The following is a 19701-nucleotide window of genomic DNA, read 5'->3' as shown; positions in this document are numbered from 1 at the left end:
TACAAACGGCACTGTTTTTGGTTCAATATCTCTTAAGAGCAATCTTGATTTTGGGACGATTCCTTGAACGTGGTGACAACTCTATTCTGTAAAGTATTGTGCCACGTTGAACAATTTCAAGATGTGCGTAGCTACGAGAGCAAGGGGAATCGCCTCAGGTTTTATGTAGTTAATTTCCTCCCTAAACAGGGACTTATATTTTATAAAGGGGAAAATCCCATGACTGAAAGTGTATTCTTTGTGCCTGACACATTGAATCGTATAGAACGTACAAGAACAGGGTTTTTTTTAGTGTTCACAGTATAGTCTGCTAAATCCATTGCAGTATTCCCGCGCTTTTTTTTCGCGCGGTTTTGTTTATACCATGCTTTTTTTCTTATGATGGTAAGTTTATATTGCGAGAGATCGTTGAAACTGTCAGCTAAACGACAGATGAATTTACATTTTTGTGCAAAGCGCTAAATCCATGGCATTTCCGTGGCATTTTTAGCGCGATGCTATCCTGGACTTATCCTCGCGTTTTTCTCTGAAAAGGAAACAATCTGCGTCTGTTAACATTTTACTTCTAGAATTGCTCCGATATAATCTGGAGATAAAATTAATGTTATAGGTGAACTGTTTGCCGTATGTGTATCTATGTAATGTTTATGAGACATTTGTGTTATGTAATAGAAGAAATATAATCCACAATATTGAACTGTTAAACGTGAAGAGAAAAAATGTAGCCGATTTTCAGCAGATTTATTTCGTAAATAAAGGAATTCTTCCCCAATATAAAGACATATATTTAGCAAAATTGGCTCTATGAATCTCATTTGGTGTTCCAATTATTTGTCTCATTGCTCTGTTGTAAAATATAATGAATAACAAAGATGTATATTTTGGTTCTTTGAAGGGATCCAAAATGAGCGTTTATTGAGTTTCGACAGTATTTTTGTGGGATATGAGAGCACCTCAGACCTATCGAATTGCATTCTGAATACGAAGCATGTCTTTCTGATATCAAATAATTTTCATTTTTTTTAAATCACAATATAATACAAATTTTATGACAAATTATAAAAATTTGATATTTTTCAAATTTTGGATATATAACAGTCCTCGAAGTAAATTATATAAATCTAATGATATATTCTTAAAGTGTATGTAGCAGGGAGGAAAAGCCGACGGTCAATTGAAAATTTTGACCTTTCATATTGGAGATATGGATTTTTTCCCCAAAAGACCTATTTTTTTTTTAGTGTTTTGGGAAAAAAATCCATATCTTCAATACGAAAGGTCAAAATTTTCAATTGATCGTCGGCTTTTCATCCAACCTACATACACTTTAAGTACAAATCATCAGATTTATAAAGTTTATTTAAGTACTGTTAAATATCAAAAATATCAATTTTAATGATTTGCCATAAAATGTGTATCAAATTGCGAATTTCAAAAATCAAAATTATTTGATATCAGAATGACATTCTTCGTATTCAGAATGCAATTCGATATGTCTGATGTGCTCTAATGTCCCAAAATAAATACTGTCCAAACGTTCATACCCCAGCCCTTAAATGAAACAGAATTGCAATAATTCTTATACTTTAAGGGGTACTACACCCCTGTGGTAAATTTGTGACTATTTTTGCATTTTTCTCAAAAATAATAACACACTGGTAACAAAAGTTATGTATATTATTGGGGCAGGGATCCAATTACTACACTGAAATTTCAGTAACTCAAGACAAGAGGTACATCCTAGCGGTACCCTATTTCTTATCATAAATAATGAACCTCTTGTCTTGGGTCACTGAAATTCCAGTGTAGTAATTGGATTCCTTGCCCCTATAATACACATAACTTTTGTTACCAGTGTGTTATTAGTTTTTGAGAAAAATGCAAAAATAGACATAAATTTATCGAGGGGTGTAGTACCCCCTTAAGGGTTCACACAGGTCACTATAAGTGAGAAGTTTCAGACATTGTTTTGTATCGTATCTTAAAATTAATGATGATACACACATAAAATTATACATTTTCAGAAAGTAAATGGTGCAAGCCATTCAACTAGCATAGCAGATTTCTGACAAAATGGGCCGTTTTTTGAGAAAAGTGCTAAATTTGATTTTTTTATGGCAATTTTTTTCGTCCACCATAACTTACCTTAAATTTCCAAATCGCTGAAAACTGATTGCCAGTTAGGACCAACTAAAGGATTAGGATTTAGCTATGTTTCATTTGGCAAAACAGGATAATATTTTTTTAATCCAAAAAATTAGTTCTGTATTTTTCTGGAATGGGGAGTAGGGCCAAACTAAATGCGGCGGTGCTAAAATGATTCATAGTCAAATCATCTTTTCTGGGTTATGGATGAATCAACTTGAACTAACTTGAACTTTACACACAAGCATTATTGCAGATATGACCACAAGTAAGTGAATGACATGAAAGTGTGGCGCTATTCGTTATTATTTGTGATGTATATTTAGTTACTAAAAACCCAAAAAAATGCGCCACTGCCGGGTGGAGTTCGAGTACCGGTGGAATTTTTGTATTTTTAAATTATTTTTCCACGATATATATATATGAGTTATGTATGATTAGGTTATGTAGATCCTATCATAATAAAATAACGGTTTCAGGTTTAAATAATGAATAGCCTATAATAAAATAATTGTGGCACTGAAGCATAAGTTTTAGACGATATTATATGATGCATTTTTATCAAACATGTGCTGACCTAATTTGTTAAAGTAAGCTATAAATCTTTAGCATCATTATCTGTTGTGTATGGCTGGTTTCATTTTTAATTATGACAGATTACATGTGTGTAATAGTTTAGAATCCTGATGAAAGCGTAATAAGGGCCGTTGAACTGAACACAATGGTCAGTTAAATCTTCATATCTTAATATTTTATAAATGTTCTGGTGACAATTAATTATTTATTATGTAAATCGTAATTTTTAGAAGAAGGGTAACGAACTCTAATGTTGAATTTCAGTGATATTCTTTTTCAATGCAAAACAAAATCCACTTAGAGATTTGAGATTAAATATCCTTTTTTGCAATTTTTAATCAATTATTGCGTATGTGTCTCTAATTTGGGTGGCACTTGAACTGGATATGCCGCTCGGGCATCAAAACTCATTTCTAGGGGTAATTTGTACTCAACAAATGATAATATTTAGCTCTTTTCAGGACATTTTAAATAAAATGTGGACTTTCTTATTATCTAATCAGGACATTCTGTAGAATTATGTCCCAATTGTGCCATTTTTTAAAATAAGTTTCCAAAACATGTACCATCTCTTAGAATTTTTTTGTGAAAAACCTACTCACCTCTGGTGATTTGTTGTCAAAAATAGACCCCTTTGGATGGTACAACCCTTTATACTTCAACATTGGCATACACATGGCAGCTATTATTATGACTTCAAATATGTCTGAAAATAGCTGCCTTTTTGCTTAGTTCAAATGGATTTGCATTTGATTAAGTATTGACTGAGATATGAAGTACTATAAAAACTTACACTAAAGGCAGCTATTAATGTGTGTGTATAACTGTATATATAATACAATAGCTGCCGGTCGGACTTTTACTGGTTGCCTCTGTCCGAACTTTAAGCTCACGGTGGACCCCCTTCCCGACCTCCGATTGAATTTAAATTTGGAGGGGATGATTTTCTAGTTAAATGGCACAGTTTGACACTAGGAGCAAAAAATATGGTTGAAATGTGGGGCACTTGATGCACCCTAACGTACACCCGTGATTTCATCTTTCCTTAACTGCTGTTACACGCGCTCGCCGTAGAAGTAGTGATGTAACAGAATTAATTACCATTAGCGATAGGTGAAAACAAGTTTTGAATGTATTATCCTGCACTATAAGTAGGCTGCACTCATCGCCTGTCATGTCTGTGTATGTGTGAAATCACAGAATGAATACAAAACCGCTCTTTTCGAAGACACTAATCGTACATTTGCGAGTGAAACGTACCTGGAGTCAGCATAATGTGAAATTTCCATGGAATTACGATTCGAGTCTTTATGCCTATTCTTTGATAATCAATGGAGCGGCGTACATCTAGTGCAGGGCAATACATTCAAAAATTATTTTCACATATGCTAATTAATCCTGTTACATCACTACTTCTACAGCAAATTGTATTTATACGCTAGTAAAGTCATCTTTTATGTAATAATATTATAAAATTCAGTGAAAAATTCCCTTAACAGGAAAAAAAAAAGCCAATCACAAAAGCTCAGGAAAATCTTTGACTTTACTTCAGATGGAATGACTAACAATATTGGAGAACATATCCGTATAAAACGTATCCTTAAGTTCCAAGGCTGCTTGTTTATTGAAATACTGTGTGATGTTGCCATCGGATAATATCAATCTTAATATATAACCAAATCTCCATGCATCAATTGGCCTGACAGTTTTCGCCCTCAGCTTTTTTTTTCTTCTATCCCAGTGGAAATAAATAAATAGAAAATATAATGATCCTGTCTCTATTTGCTGCGTGCCTGGCTAACTGCAATGTGTCATTTTATTAATTTAAATTTTGATCCAAGGATCTTTTAATAGTTTCTAGTCTACCGTCAGAAAGTCGTAAGAAGATATTTATTATTTTGTTTTCAAGAGATGCACATTATATTTCAAGCCGTAATATATATATATGTGACCGTACAACACGAATGAGTAAATGTCCTCAATTGTATTCTGAGTTACAGTGTAAAATGGGCATGAAGGTCATATTCATAGGTATTTCAATTTGGTGCTACGTGTATCTCATTAAATGAGGTACACGTAGCACCAGATTGAGGTACCTATGAATACGACCTTCATGCCCATTTTACACTGTAACTCAGAATACAATTGAGGACATTTACGGCTCATTCGTGGTGTACGGTCACATATTTGTACAATGGTACAAGCATATTACTCTACTCCCCAGGCCTTACAGTCCAGGCATTCTATCACTATGTAAAATGTAGTTGAACAATGTTTATTGAACATGTAGAATCTACATGTAGGCCTAGAATCATTGTATATATGCTCTAGCATCTAATGGGCTAATCCAGTTGAAATCCATACACCCCTATGTAAGATACCTCCAACACAGGGGGTGCAGATTTCAAATGGAATCACCCATTTAGGGTTGTATGGATTTCAACTGGAATATTCATTGCCACTTGTGCTTGTGATACTACCTTCATTAGGGACCAATGAAGTTGTACGACTCATTCAGATTAAAGTTTCAATATTGTCTTGCTATAGTTGCTAAATGGTTGCAGTGGTCAGTGAATTGCTGTAAAGTGTGCTGAGGGTTGTAGGTTTATGTCTGTGCGTAGCGCATTATAAATCACTGCGCTTTTTGTTCCCCTCCTCAGTCAGGCTATTCTCGCTACTAGTCGCTAGTTAATACCAAAATATGCATAGGTTTCCTATACTTCTTTGAGCGGTTCCAAGCTCTTCTAATATTGATAACAAATGAACATATATGTGACGTGTCATGTCAAAAGGAGACACTTTTGGGCAGGTTATTAATTTTGAGGTTTTTACATATCTGAAGTATAGAGATATTTTGCTCCACAACGCTGTTTTCCCCCAATGAAATCGGACATTCCTAAGGGATGATATTGAGTTTATACGGTATGGTATTATAAAATTGGAAATTGAGATATCGGCCTTTAAAAATATCATTAACAATGTTGAGAGTAGGAATTACCTTGAAAAATATCTCAAAAATACCAGATGCCAGTTATATTCCGGTCTGAAACTATCAGACAATATTATAAACATTAATAACATCACAAATTCGCAACAAACCCATATTGTGAAAGAAATCGCCTCCGGGCAGTTTTTTGGCTATTTCTCCATTTACGATCCTGCCCAAAAGTGTCTCCTTTTGACATGATACGTCACATATGACTTATTACACAAAGTTAGAAATTACCCACCATAAACTTATGAAAATCAATCGTTACTTAAACACCACATTATCATGTTCTTTATGTTAATGTTTCCCAATGTTCTTGTAAACACAAAACTTTATACAAGTCTCTGCAAATATTGCAAATGATTCAAGACAACTTGTACTGTGTATGTAAACGCTGTACTAAACGCCAATGGAACACAGCACTGATATACAATCCATATTTTGTCATTTTACCCCTGTCTTCTTAGTAATAAGATCACAACTAACAGCTTCAAATGTGTCTCTAAAGAATTGAAAATATTTAATTTGAGACAAATATCAACCAAGAATATGAAGATCAATATTAATATAAAAACTCCTTTTCTTCTCTACGGGGAACAATGACGACTATTCATTTCAATACAAATATCTTGTTGATACCAACAAGCGGTTTTAAATAATTACTTTCGGTGATTACTTCAGCTTCCAATCGACCTTTTGGTAACTCCCAAAAGTCATTACGATTGCACCCGGCCCCTACTTACGTCACGTCGATCGATGCGCACATGTTTAGCGAACATCATTACTGCGCAGTTTAACTGCGCAGTAACAATGATTTCGCAGTTACTGCGCAGTTCGCCACATGTGAACTGCGCAGTAACGATGTGCACAATAACGTTTTTCGCAGTAACAGTGTGCGCATGGGCGTGAAATGATTATGAAAGATTAATTAACTCTTACGAAATGACACTGTTTTAGTACTGCACAATACTTCACATTTATTCTAAATTGTACATTTTCCAAATAATTTTTTCATTAAAACTCACTTCTTGTCGTGCCAATTTAAGTGTTAAGCATTATTTCATTATTACTATACTTAGCACCTTGTTATTAACAACCGTTTATTAGATCGATAAGAATATATTATTGAAGTTAAATACTCATGACTAGGTTTCTACCTTTTGCCAACAAGTTAATCTTGATCACATTTAAAATGCTATACTCAAAGCGGAAATATTTTCAATATAATCCCGGATATCGGAAGAATCAAAACACCAAGACAGATATGTTTTTAAAAACATTTTACGGCCATTAATCTTGTAAGTATCATGCGAAAATGGTTGCTTAATTTGTGATCATGTTTGGAGTTTTGTTGGGATTTTGATAGATGGGGTTGATTTTGAGATTAGCCTCAATTATGTGGTTAAAACATAATTATTATCATCCAAAATTATATACAATGATTACATTACACTTCAACGACGCTTATCACGTTTACAAAATACTACTGCTATTTCATTAACATCTAAACGAATTCTTGTCTCACTCTATTTCTATTTTCCAGCAGTATCAGATATGTTGACGAAGTAAATATTTGCCTGCAACTGATATTGAATTGTATATTGATGAGGTCATCTCATTATATAGTTTCATTTAGTGTCTCGATTGTAATAAGCCCTTTTTAACAACAACGCTTCATCTAAGTACAGCCACTTATCCTACTACTGAATTTCCTATCCCTGATATTTTGACACCCTTATGTTTTCCTTTAAGAAAAGTTTAAAAAGCACTCGGCAACCTGCTAGAGACACTTCATAGATTAGATATGGACAGTTTGTTGTAATCGGATATACGTCACTATGCAAAACACGAATTGTCGTGTAGCAGCACTGACAAAAACAGTAGGCTGTAAAACAGCTTTTACGATGTTGTCGCCCTCATCGGTTGTATAATATAGAGCACTTTACATGTGACGTCATTGCCCGGCAGTATGCGAGTGCATTATGGTAATTTCCATTGTTCTTTGCCCTGCAGTGTGCATATGCATGCTCAAGGCACGTGCATTTTAAATCGCCCACCACATTTCATGTAGTACTAGAAAGCCAGTGAACAATGTAGCGGTTCATTCAAGCATATCGATAGACCAGTCTCTCGTCTTTGTTGATAAACAATGATGTCAAGTGGTCTATAAAAGAACTTATTGTAATATATGACTTGGCACTAGAGTGTATCACAACTATAATTACATTTGACCATATCAATGGATTTCATCTATTCTGAAGTTAATGGCGTTATATGTTTCTTTCTTATTTATTTCAGTGTGAAATGGCAGTTGGTATGAAGGCATTCTTCGAATCCCTAGCCACTGGTCCCACCAAATACATGATTTTCGGAGGTGCTTGTGAAGCAGTTACAGCTCCAATTGCAGAAGCTGTACAAAACTGGAACCTAGTACAAGTAAGAGTAACTAACGAAACATAAATTAATAGTTGTAGACCATTCCTTTGATTGGCACTTTCCTGCCGTTGATGGGGTGAACAAGGCACGCCATTTCGTTATTCTATAATCACGTGATACCCTTCTTTACCTTGCTTTCGTCATTCAATAATATGTGATATCGATGTTTATCCCATCAACTGCAGGAAAGTTTCAATAATAGAAACGGTCTATAGTTTGCTAAACAGAAAACAATATTTATGGAGGATATCCATGAACGGACACATAAGCAATTACAATTGTTCATGCCAGCGATAACTCCTACGCGAACGCCTTTAAATCAATTGAAAATCTGTCGGAATCAATAACATTTTTGCTTATGAATGTGTCCGTTATAAAGGACACTTGGTACTATACTTACTTTACACTTGCTTTAACTTGACTTTTTGTATTTTCCTAGGAGATTTTTTTATAAATTTTTAACAACCTGCCGCAGTCATTACTTATCCCATCCCGAGGTTAGTGTCTCCTGATTTGAAAGGCTTCCTTGTTCATCTTTCTTTAAGAATTGCCCTCACATGCGTAAATCCTCACAGAATCCCCCGACAAAGTTTGCTGATACTCAAGGGCGAGAGCGATAAATCTGACTTTTTAGAACATTGTATACATGTTGAACATTCCTTGTTTAAGGGCACTGGCAAGCTTTACAACGGCCAGACACGGAGAGCCTTTGGGTTGTGGTTTGAAAAAAATCTAAGTCGCGAAATGTCTGGATGGCGGCATGGTAGAGTATGGTTTGTCAAATTACTCTGAAAAGTTATCCTAGAGAGGCATAATTATTATAATCTTGAATTAAAGCCTTTTGTCATATTTGTAATACTTACACATGTTCCAACTTACATCTATGAGCAAACTGTCAAATTCGCCCTATTTGTAGTAAAACGGGGTGATTTTCTGTTGGTCCGACATATTATCATAATATTTCAGATTATGATAATAATGTCGGAATGATCGTAAATCTTAATCTCCTGCGAAGCCAGTTTGGTTACGCTCCCTCCACACATGTGGAGTAAGCATAACCAAACTGGCTGCGTAGGAGACTAAATCTGAGGCCGCACGAGATATTACGACGTGAAGTTTATGATGTTGTTTCTTTGCAAATTTCCAATGTTTTTCGCGTCCAAATGTATTGGGAACTTTCATAATGATTGGAAGAAAAAAGAATCTAAAAATTTAAAAAGATCGTACATTGAGGTTTTAATATAAAATAGAGCATACGCACTAATTTCTCTATAATTTTTTTGTACAGTGCAAACGTAAAATCTCATTCGCTCAATAAATAGTGTCGTTGATGTACATAAAATGGTAATTTGAAACCGAATATTCTTTTAATTATTTATTACAAAGGAAATGATTATGATGATGTTTAGAGTGTTGTGTTGAAGGGAAGGCTGTATTTCTGCTCTTTTAAGAATTCTCTGGTGATATCATAATTCCTCATTCAATTAGTAAAGGTATATTCCAAATGTCCATTTATTATGTTACATTTGTGTAGAATGCGCGCTTTCCAAGGACAATATTTAATTCCAATACATTATCAGTATCAAAACATGAAGCAAACCGAACCAAGATTTAGCTCTACCTATACAAGAGGGCTGAAACAACAACACTTTTGTAAACGTACGTAACTCATTCATAACAATAAATCAAGCAAGTTTTCAAAGTATATGATTTGTAGAATGAATTTTTGCAAAACATCAAAGTATTATTTTTCAATAATATATTGATTTAGATAATGAATATCGATTTTTTGGCTGTTTCGACCAACAATACCTCGTCTACCCTTAAAACCTTTATGAAAATGGGTCTCATATCTAAAATAATGACTGCACGTCTACACTCTGACTAACTCGGTCAATAAACAAGAGTTCAAGCTATAGTTATTGAAAAATTTATGCCCAATTTAATTTGGTCACACCATCTATCTTTCAAGGTTACTTGGTTACAGTGATGTAATATAATGTGATGTGAGTTCATCTAGAGTTATATAAAACTCATCACTATCTTTGATGATAAGCATCTTTTTACTCCAGGGTATCTCTATCTGGTTATTACTGACCTATATAGTAACCTATATTTTGAAGCCTTGTAACATGGTAAAAGGTCTACTGTTTTGTATGCACCGTTGCAGTCATCATTTTACATAGGTGTTAAAAGCTGCATACAAGTAAGGAATGGCATGAACTCCAAAACTCTGCATTTTAATGTATCTTTATTTGAACCATAGTCCAGTTTTATTCCTTTAATTGTCAGTGATCTAATGTGCTATTCTACACCAGGCACAAAAAGAAACTCGTCAGTTATATTCATCCTTGCTGTTCAATAACTTGATAATTTTGGATTATTCTGAAATATACATTTTGTTAATTGGACTTTTCTTTCTCATTTGACACCCTGTTCGTAAACATTGAGCAAGAATTGACCAAGATATGCGCCTCCAAACTTTCAAACCCCAAAATGAAAAGTTGCAATTTGAACGATTCAATCATGCCTGTTACACTGTGTGCTTTATTGATTGGCCTGTAGTGCTTGTGTGCAATACAACGATGCGTTCCCATTGAAAATTGTTGAAAATGCAACTTTTGGGGTTTGAGGCTTTGGAGGAGCATATTTTGGTCAATTCTTGTTCGTTTTATAGGAACAGGTTGTCCAAGCAAAGTCCAATTAACAAAATGTATATTTCAGAATAATCCAATATTATCAAGTTATTGAACAGCAAGGATGAATATAACTGACGAGTTTCTTTTTGTGCCTGGTGTAGTTCAGTTCATACACCCCATGTAGAAGACAAGCCCGTAATCTCCCACACAGAGGGTGTAGATTTCTAATGGAGTCATCCATTCAGGTAACCTCATTTGAAATTCACACTCCTGAGTGAATGAAAGATTAAGGGTTGACTAAGTATTGTTGGTCGAGGGGGCCAAAAAGATCGATTTTCATTGTCTATATCAATACACCGTAAAAGTGACGTCATAATCGAATTAACTACGTTACTTCTACGGCTAATATATTATTTTTAAAAAATAACACCTTGATGTTTTGCAAAAGTTCCGCATACAAATCATATACTTTGAAAATGTGCTTATATACGTTTTACAAAGTGGGTACGGTATTAGCCCTCTTTACAACATAACTCAAGAACCACAGGCCCTACAAGGGTAATATAGGTGATATTTTAATCATTCTACACGCTCGCTATGAAATGATCAATGCAATTTTTGCCAAAGCTCACTACTATTCGCAGGATGCCGCGAACGACTAAATCTGAACAGTTGAAAATGGTTACTAACCTTAAGGTCATGTGGTATTGTATGGATTTCTAATGGAATGGCCCAATCTGTTCATTTGTCCATTGTCATCGAGGTCATAATGCACTAGGATCCACTACATGCTCATCTTTCAGGGCACAATTCTTTAATCCCAATACATTTGTACATTATTTGAATGACCTTTGAAAATGTGGGTACAAAAACTCATACTCTGCGAGTTGAAGTCAAATTTTGCACTATGATTGTTCAATTGAGGTTATTGAACTATGCCATTGGGATGAGGCCATTGTGGTCCATAGTGATTGCCATTACGTTCACGATTTTACCACAAAAAAAAACGGTTTTCATAAATGAAAAAGTGCAACTCGTTTAAAAACATACAACAACGTTTAATTGCCTGCCTTGCACTTTTTGTCCCGATGATAATTTTATTTTTCTATTCATCATGTCCATGGTAGTAATTGCAATTCAGGACGTGACAACAATGTCCGTTTTATAAATATTCGTCAATTATTTTGAAACGAACGGATGCTGTATTATATCTTAATTCAAAATCTACCAAAAAAACGTTGACAACGTAAAGAAAGCAGCAAGTTTAAAAAGCCCCACCTCGGCTCACTTTTTGAAACTTGGTCCCATTTTGAATACCAACAGCAATAGCATCATTGCCATTAACATGCCTACTTGTTATTCGTTTAATTCAATCATTGATCATGAACTTAATAATTATTATAAAACAAAACATATATAGGATATTGGCCAAGAACAACCTTTCTGATCGTTCCAGAATGCTGACAACTTAATATCGCATCGGCAAATTAAAGATACATAACACTTCTGCAAATGTTTTAAGTTGATAATTATGACAAAGTTTAAATCAGTATCTTTTACAAATGGGACCAAGTTTCAAAAAGTGAGCCGAGGTGGGGGCTTTTTAAACTTGCTGCTTTCTTTACGTTGTCAACGTTTTTTGGTAGATTTGCTTTCTTTTTATGAATGAAGCCGAATAGCTCCAAGCTTGAAAAGTCATCCGGTTACGAAGTACTCCATAAGACGAATAAAGCGAAAAATAGAAGTTTGAATAATATTATCCTTGATTTATGATAATAAAAAATACGAGTATATGTAGCTATACCAATAACTAAAATGTAAGTGGTTCTTTGTAGCCCTGGGGCAATCTAGTTGGATATCCAAATGTCGCCGTTTGTGGTTCTTTGTAGCCCTGCAGGCAATCTAGTTGGATATCTCTATTGAGCGGCGGTTGTTGGCGGTCTTTCGCGGTTCGTGGTATTCCTTTATTCTTCAAACCCTGTCCTCTATCGTGGCTGATTTATTGTTTAAGCTTGTTGGATATCCATATTCCGCGGTGTGTGGTTCTTTGTAGCCCTGCGGGGCAATCTAGTTGGATTTCCAAATTTCGCCGTTTGTGGTTCTTTGTAGCCCTGCAGGCAATCTAGTTGAATATCTCTATTGAGGTGGTTGTTGGAGGTCTTTCGCGGTTCGTGGTTATAATGTTCCTTATCCTTCAAGCCTTGCCCTTTATCGAGGGCTAATTTATAGTTAAAACTTGTTGGACATCCATATTTCGCGGTGTGGAGTTCTTTATAGCCCTGCGGGGCAATCTAGTTGGATATTTCTATTGAGCGGCAGTTGTTGGCGGTTTTTCGCGGTGTGTGGTTTTAATTGGTAGGATATCCATATTTCAAGATTTGTGGTTCCTGATTCCTGCGGGGCAATCTAGCTGGATATCCAAATTTCGCGGTTTGTGGTTCTTTGTAGCCCTGCGGGACAATCTAGTTGGATATCCCTATTGAGCGGTGGTTGTCGGCGGTCTTTTGAGATTTAATTTTCCCTGGTAATTTATCTTACTATGTTGACTTATATTGTTTGTTAAGGCAACTTTCGCGGTTCGTGGTTATAATTTCCCTAATCCTTCAAGCTTTGCCTCTATCGAGGGCTAATTTATAGTTAAAACTTGTTGGACATTTGTATTTCGCGGTTTATGGTTCTTTATAGCCTTGCGGGGCAATCTAGTTGGATATCCAAATTTCACGGTTTGTGGTTCTTTGTAGCCCTGCGGGGCAATATAGTTGAATATTTCTATTAAGCGGCAGTTGTTGGCGGTTTTTCGCGGTTTGTGGTTTTAATTTGTAGGATATCCATATTTCAAGATTTGTGGTTCCTGAGTCCTGCGGGGCAATCTAGCTGGATATCCAAATTTCGCGGTTTGTGGTTCTTTGTAGCCCTGCGGGGCAATATAGTTGGATATCCCTATTGAGCGGTGGTTGTCGGCGGTCTTTTGAGATTTAATTTTCCTTTAATTTCGGGCCGCCCCTCCTCTACATCCCGAGGATGCTTTTCAATAATTTAAATTCTACGGTGTCACAAATTACTATTCCTTGGTATGATAATTTAATCTTACCATGTTGACTTATATTGTTTGTTAAGTCAACTGGACGTGACAAAATATCCTGCTATGTAGACATTAATTTGTTGCTAAATTGACTTGGCATAATAATTTATTTCGCGAAGACGATATCCATTTTTGTATGTCGACTTAGCATGACAATTTATCTTGCCATGTTGATTTGTTTGTTCAGTTGTCTTGGCGAGATATTTTATATCGTCATGTTGACATAATGCTGATAATAAGTCGACATGGCAAGATAATTATCTTGTCAAGTTGTGTCACATAGACGCTTCCGTACTATATGATAAGGATAATGAACTGAGTGCAATGCATTCGTCAAGATAATCGCACGTGCCGTGGAGTTATTGCATTTAGCTTGAGAGCCGATAGGCTCGAAAGCTAAATGCAATAACTCCATGACAAGTGCAATTATCTTGACGAATGCATTTGCACGAGTACATTATCCGTCATACACTTTGAGTGTAGGCCTATTAAAACAATAGGCAATATTAATTGCTGCATTCATTATAATTATTTAGTTTTAATATTAGGGAAAATATCTTACATTTTAAAAACACCGTCAGGACATTGACCAGCTACGTAGCATTTAACTGGTAAAGAAAATCAATCCCTGTAATCAATGGTATCGATTGCGCCATACGTCATACTTAGGTAACTTATTCACGCATGGTTTAATTGACTTGACTTTATGTTGTGATCATTTAATATCGTGGTTTCGAACACAGAGAGCACTGAACCAGTTGGAAACGATCGATTTAGACGTCAGACTAGTACTACGGTGAATATCAACTGGACTTTATAGCTCTATAATTTGAACTACTTATATTAAAACACACGACATTGGGATTTAACAATTTGTTCAGTATTATCATAGGCCTTCAAACACATGTGTTTGAAGGCCTATGGTATTATAAAGCATGATCATGATATTATGCGCTAGTGTGTGTTTCCCGGGCCCGGCTATGTTATTTTAGATATAGGCTTACATGTATTTCATTTGTAAAATGCTGAATATTTTGCAATGGTGTCATCTTGTATAATTATGATCCACCTGTTTTTGGCCCTTTTAATTAATAGAAGCTCGATTATTCTCATTTGATGTTTGATTTATTTGAGGTCATTAATCATAATTTATGACAATGATATTTGCAAGGGTGCAACTCTACTAGTCTTATTACAAGACTGCCCTATCCCAACCCTAAACCCTAATCCTAAACTCCGTAAACGAGGACTGGACTCAAGTCTAGCGAGTTGCACCTTATTCGGTAATTGTACACTATTATAGAACACCGTTTGTAACTATACCATTTTAACACCACAGAATGTATATTCGTACTTTTTGTTGGTATATATATCGAACAGACAATTATATAGTTATGTGATCTCTGTGTCTAAAGCGCCACCTAACTCTACTTTATGGTTATGTGAAAGTAGTATTTCTAGTATTTGAGCGTGCACGTATTATCTAGAATCTATTGTTTAGCGTGCAGGTTTTAGATAATGCATTGTTTAGCGTGCAGGTTTATATAATTTGGGCTGTGAAGGGTAGTTCGCGAAAATAATGCACGGGAGAAGAATACATAACGATGAATAGAAACGGGCACTAGAAGTGTATATGCTTGATAAATGTTATTTGGATATTTTTTTTCCTGCTGGCCTTCCATACTAGCGGAACAATTTTCCACACCTACAGCGTGTTTGTAGTCATCCTACCGGGACGGTATGACAATTGTCATGTTCTACGATAGCTGAAGATGACAGAGAGTCAGGTCTCTGAATCGATTCAACAACCATTCATACATATCACAATCATGTTTTATTGTCCTATTATCATGCGAATTTGCCCGTGGTAGGACAAAATATATTTAAATTAGAATAACAATGAGTAACGTCGTATTGCATACCCTATAATACCTGATCTAGTTTCTTGGTTATTCAGATTTCTTTTGATCCTTGATGGTGTTGTATCTCATTATGCTGTGTTTTTAAATAGGCCCTTAACACAATAAACAATTTCTATGAGAATCAAACAACTTGCTTTAATAAAAAAATAATATCACAATAGCACTGGATGTTTAAAATTATGTTATCCTTGATTAATGACAATAAATTGTTTAATAAAACATTGAAGAAAAAAATAAGTTGGTCACCGGGTTTCGAACTCGGGATAGCGTATCTGGAGTCAAGCGCCCTAACCATTAGACCACGGGCCTCTGCTATAAATTACTGTGTCGAAATACAGCATTTATTATATAAATGGATGCGTCGTCCGATATGAACAAAAGAATGGTGAAAAACTTGATTTTTTGGCGAATGTGGCTCAGAATTTGTATGTAGGGTATCCAGGAATCTGCTAGGGTATATTTGGAAGTGAATCTGAAAAAGTAGTGTGAAGGTGATAACCAGGTAGACCTGTAGCAGTGTCCAAAAATTCTGGATCAGTATGATTTGCAACTAATTTTCGCTATGAAATACTGCGTGAAATGGAAGCAAAAATATTTGTTTATTACGAACAATGATTGACTGTAGGATTGGTGGCCCTTTTGGAATTAATGAGTTGTCACGATATTACACCTGGGACTGTAAATAACATTTAGCATGGTTTTAGATACATTTTGTACCCAGCGAAAAATAACATCGAACAATAGAAGTCAAGTGTTTTAATGTTAGGTGTAAATATAGTCTCGCGGGAGCATCTGTTAGTAGTCTTCTTTATCAGTCTTTTTTTTTTTAAACTTGCTGGTCACGGCTACCGCGTGACTCTAATATATTATATTAAACACTGTTTAATAAACAGTGTTACGGCTATGACCGGGGAATTTAATTAATTTTAAAATTAGGTCCATTACATATTTTTTCAGAACCTTTTTTTTATTATTAAAATTGCTCTATTTCATATGTGACCCGATACCACGAAATGAACGTAAAGTCGCAAGTTGGTAGTTTGGAGACATCCTAGCTGCAGAGTTTATGTTCTTTGTTTGCCGCGCACCTGTACAAGCCAGTAGTATGTCCTTCGCGAGTGGCACATTGTGTCCCCATTCACAAATGACATACAAACATACGATTAACTTCAGCAGGTGCGTGTGAAAAAAATACCAATGCAGCAGCCAGGGCGTCTCAAAACTACCAACTTGCGACTTTACGCTCATTTGGTGATAGCACGTCACATATATATATAACGTGTATTGCACAACTTAAAGCTGTAGATGTCTTTATTGAAGCTATTTGACAAAAATTAATATATTATATGTTACACTTATGTATATTTGACAATCATTCAGGGACCTGCCTTTTGTTGTTCCGGTCCCTATTTGTTCATTAACTTTCTTTATACAGGGTAGTTCCTTCAGTGTAAAAGCAGTGCTATTCTTGAAGGCCCTGTAAAGTGGTTTTCTAAGTGGTTTTCATAAAAATTATTAACAATATTTGCGGCATTGTACAATATGTTGCGGGTTTTTTTTTTAATTTTTCTTAATGTCGCTACCTATTTATATTTTGTCGGTGATGAGTTTTTCTTGTTGAAACTATATCCCTGTATTTTTGGTTTTATTTATGACAGTTATAACTAAATCATTCTGTAATGTTTCTGATATTTTCCAGCTTTCATATGCCGACACAACCACAACCCTTTCAGACAGAACAAAATACCCATATTTCTTCCGTACTGTACCTTCAGAAATGGACATTGGTGCTGCTAGAATACGACTTTTTCACTTTTTAATTGGACAAAATTGCCACAATTCATCAGGATATACCACAGCATTCATTTGTAAGTATAGTAGTCTTATTTTATCAAATAATTATATGTAACTTTTTGTCTCAAAAATATCTGACTCATTGCTAGTGTTTAAAGCTGCAAAGGTTATATATGAATACATGAATACAAAACCCACCCAAGTCCATGGAAAGTGATTTTGAGAAAACTAAAATGAAACTGTGTATCATTTTTAATTTCCTTCAGTTAGATTTACCTGGTAAATGGGGCGAGTTTTACATGCAAACGAGTGGGTTAAACTGTATTAGGTATGACGATTAAGATTTCGGGGACTACGTGAGGGGTCATTTTGTATGCCGGACTTGGGTTGTTTTTTTGAATGTATTCTTTACTGTTTGCTCTCGGTCTTTATTTTTCTTGTTTTGTGCCCAAGGCCTGGACTTGGGTGGTTTTTGGATTTCACATGCTCCATAGACGCACGTAGAGGGTGGATTTTTTTTTGTTCTTTTATACATTATGGTAAGCCTATGTATAAGCAACAATTTCTCATACTTGGCCAAAGTATGGACTTGGGTGGGTTTTGTATTCAGGTATTCATATAGTCCATCCGTTAGCAATAAGATCCAACCTTATTATTGGTACCCGAGAGTGTTTGATAAACAAGACTGCTTCATTAAAATGCAAGAAAAAGATGCACCTAATGTGTGGATCAATTTTATAATTGGTCGTAAAACTATATAAACTCCGGTGGGCAAATATTTTAATACATGCAGTCTGTAGCTCAAGCTCAACAGTTCAATCAGTCTAAAAAAGATTCCAAGCTTATAAACAGTTAAACCTGACAGACAACATAGACAACAGAAGTCCGACGGGAAAAGAAAAGTTTACTTAAAAACGCAAGAGTGGTGTTTATGGAGATATTGATAGTGAGAAAAGACGCACGCAAATAACACGTCGTCGGTAGCTCAATTTCAACTCACAGCACCCACTACGCTAGAATAATTAGAACACATTTCGATTGCTTGTCTTTAACACCATTGTGACAGAAACGAAGGAGGAGGGGATTAGAAATGCAATCCTCCAGTTGTTTATGTCAAATAGGGTAATAGACAAGGCGAGACAAAAGAAAAACAACGAATCAAATACAGAGATCGACGCAAGAGGAATAAAGGGCATCGCAGATTTTTTTCAAAGACCATGACCCTGTTACACTGATACAGAAAGGCTTATCAACGTACGAAACTGGATAGTAGTAATAACTTTTCAATTGTATCTGTTGCAAAACGTGTTAACCCATAAACACAAAATGTTTGAAAACGTTTTAAATGGGTAATCTTTTGGGTTTTGGTTTTGATCAAAACGTTTGAATAATATTAAATGTGGGGTTTTACAATGATTATGAAAACATTTTCAACGTTTTGTATGAAAATACACTACAGCATTTTTAAAATGCTGTCAAAATGTTATTGTGTAATTATCTTAAGCAAACATTTTTGCCAAATATTTTGTCAACACTTGTGAGTGTACATAATGTTAGAATATTATGTTTTTGAATGGTATGAAAACGTTTTATACCTTTTAGTTGCCCTTTATATAACCCGACATTTAAACATTTTCTGGCAACCTTCTCTAGCCTTTTGCGAATAATGTCGAAAACTTTTTTTGTTTGCTGGAAAACTATATTGTTGACAGAGTAACAAATAAAACAATGCTTGTGAGAAGTGATGAAACTACGTTTATTGGTAAAGTCATGTACAATGGTTTTACGAGAAGGGGTAACACTATATTGTTTGGTAAAGAAATAGACAATGGTATTGCAAAAAATTGGTACAACTACATCGTTTGGAAAAGTAATATACAATGGTATTGCGAGTAGTGGTAAAAACTACATTGCCTGAGCGTAATTATCTGTAATGGCATTGCGAGAAGCAATAAAACTTCCTGGGAGAACTTTCTTGCTTGATATGCAGAATATTAATACAATGACGTAGCCAGAGTGAATCTTTTGATATTGTGTAATTTTAACTGTTCAATATGAAATTGTACCATAGTTAGACTCTGCTATGTGTTCAAGATAATGAAAAATACCCATTTTTGT

The 19701-nt window shown here is 35.1% G+C and overlaps 1 protein-coding gene across 1 annotated transcript in view; it reads left to right on the top strand.

Moving 5' to 3' along the window:
• The window catches only part of LOC140165944 (gamma-aminobutyric acid type B receptor subunit 2-like), a 447371-nt gene that overhangs the window by 292260 nt on the left and 135410 nt on the right, over positions 1 to 19701 (top strand). Inside the window, 3 exon segments of the mRNA XM_072189287.1 lie at positions 8009 to 8146; positions 17489 to 17607; positions 17609 to 17657. Coding sequence (XP_072045388.1) covers positions 8009 to 8146; positions 17489 to 17607; positions 17609 to 17657 — 306 coding nt within the window.

The sequence above is a fragment of the Amphiura filiformis genome, chromosome 12 (genome assembly GCF_039555335.1).
Source record: "Amphiura filiformis chromosome 12, Afil_fr2py, whole genome shotgun sequence".
Classification (NCBI taxonomy): domain Eukaryota; kingdom Metazoa; phylum Echinodermata; class Ophiuroidea; order Amphilepidida; family Amphiuridae; genus Amphiura; species Amphiura filiformis.
The sequence above is the reverse complement of the archived record's forward strand: the minus strand, read 5'-3'. Positions and strand labels throughout refer to the sequence as shown.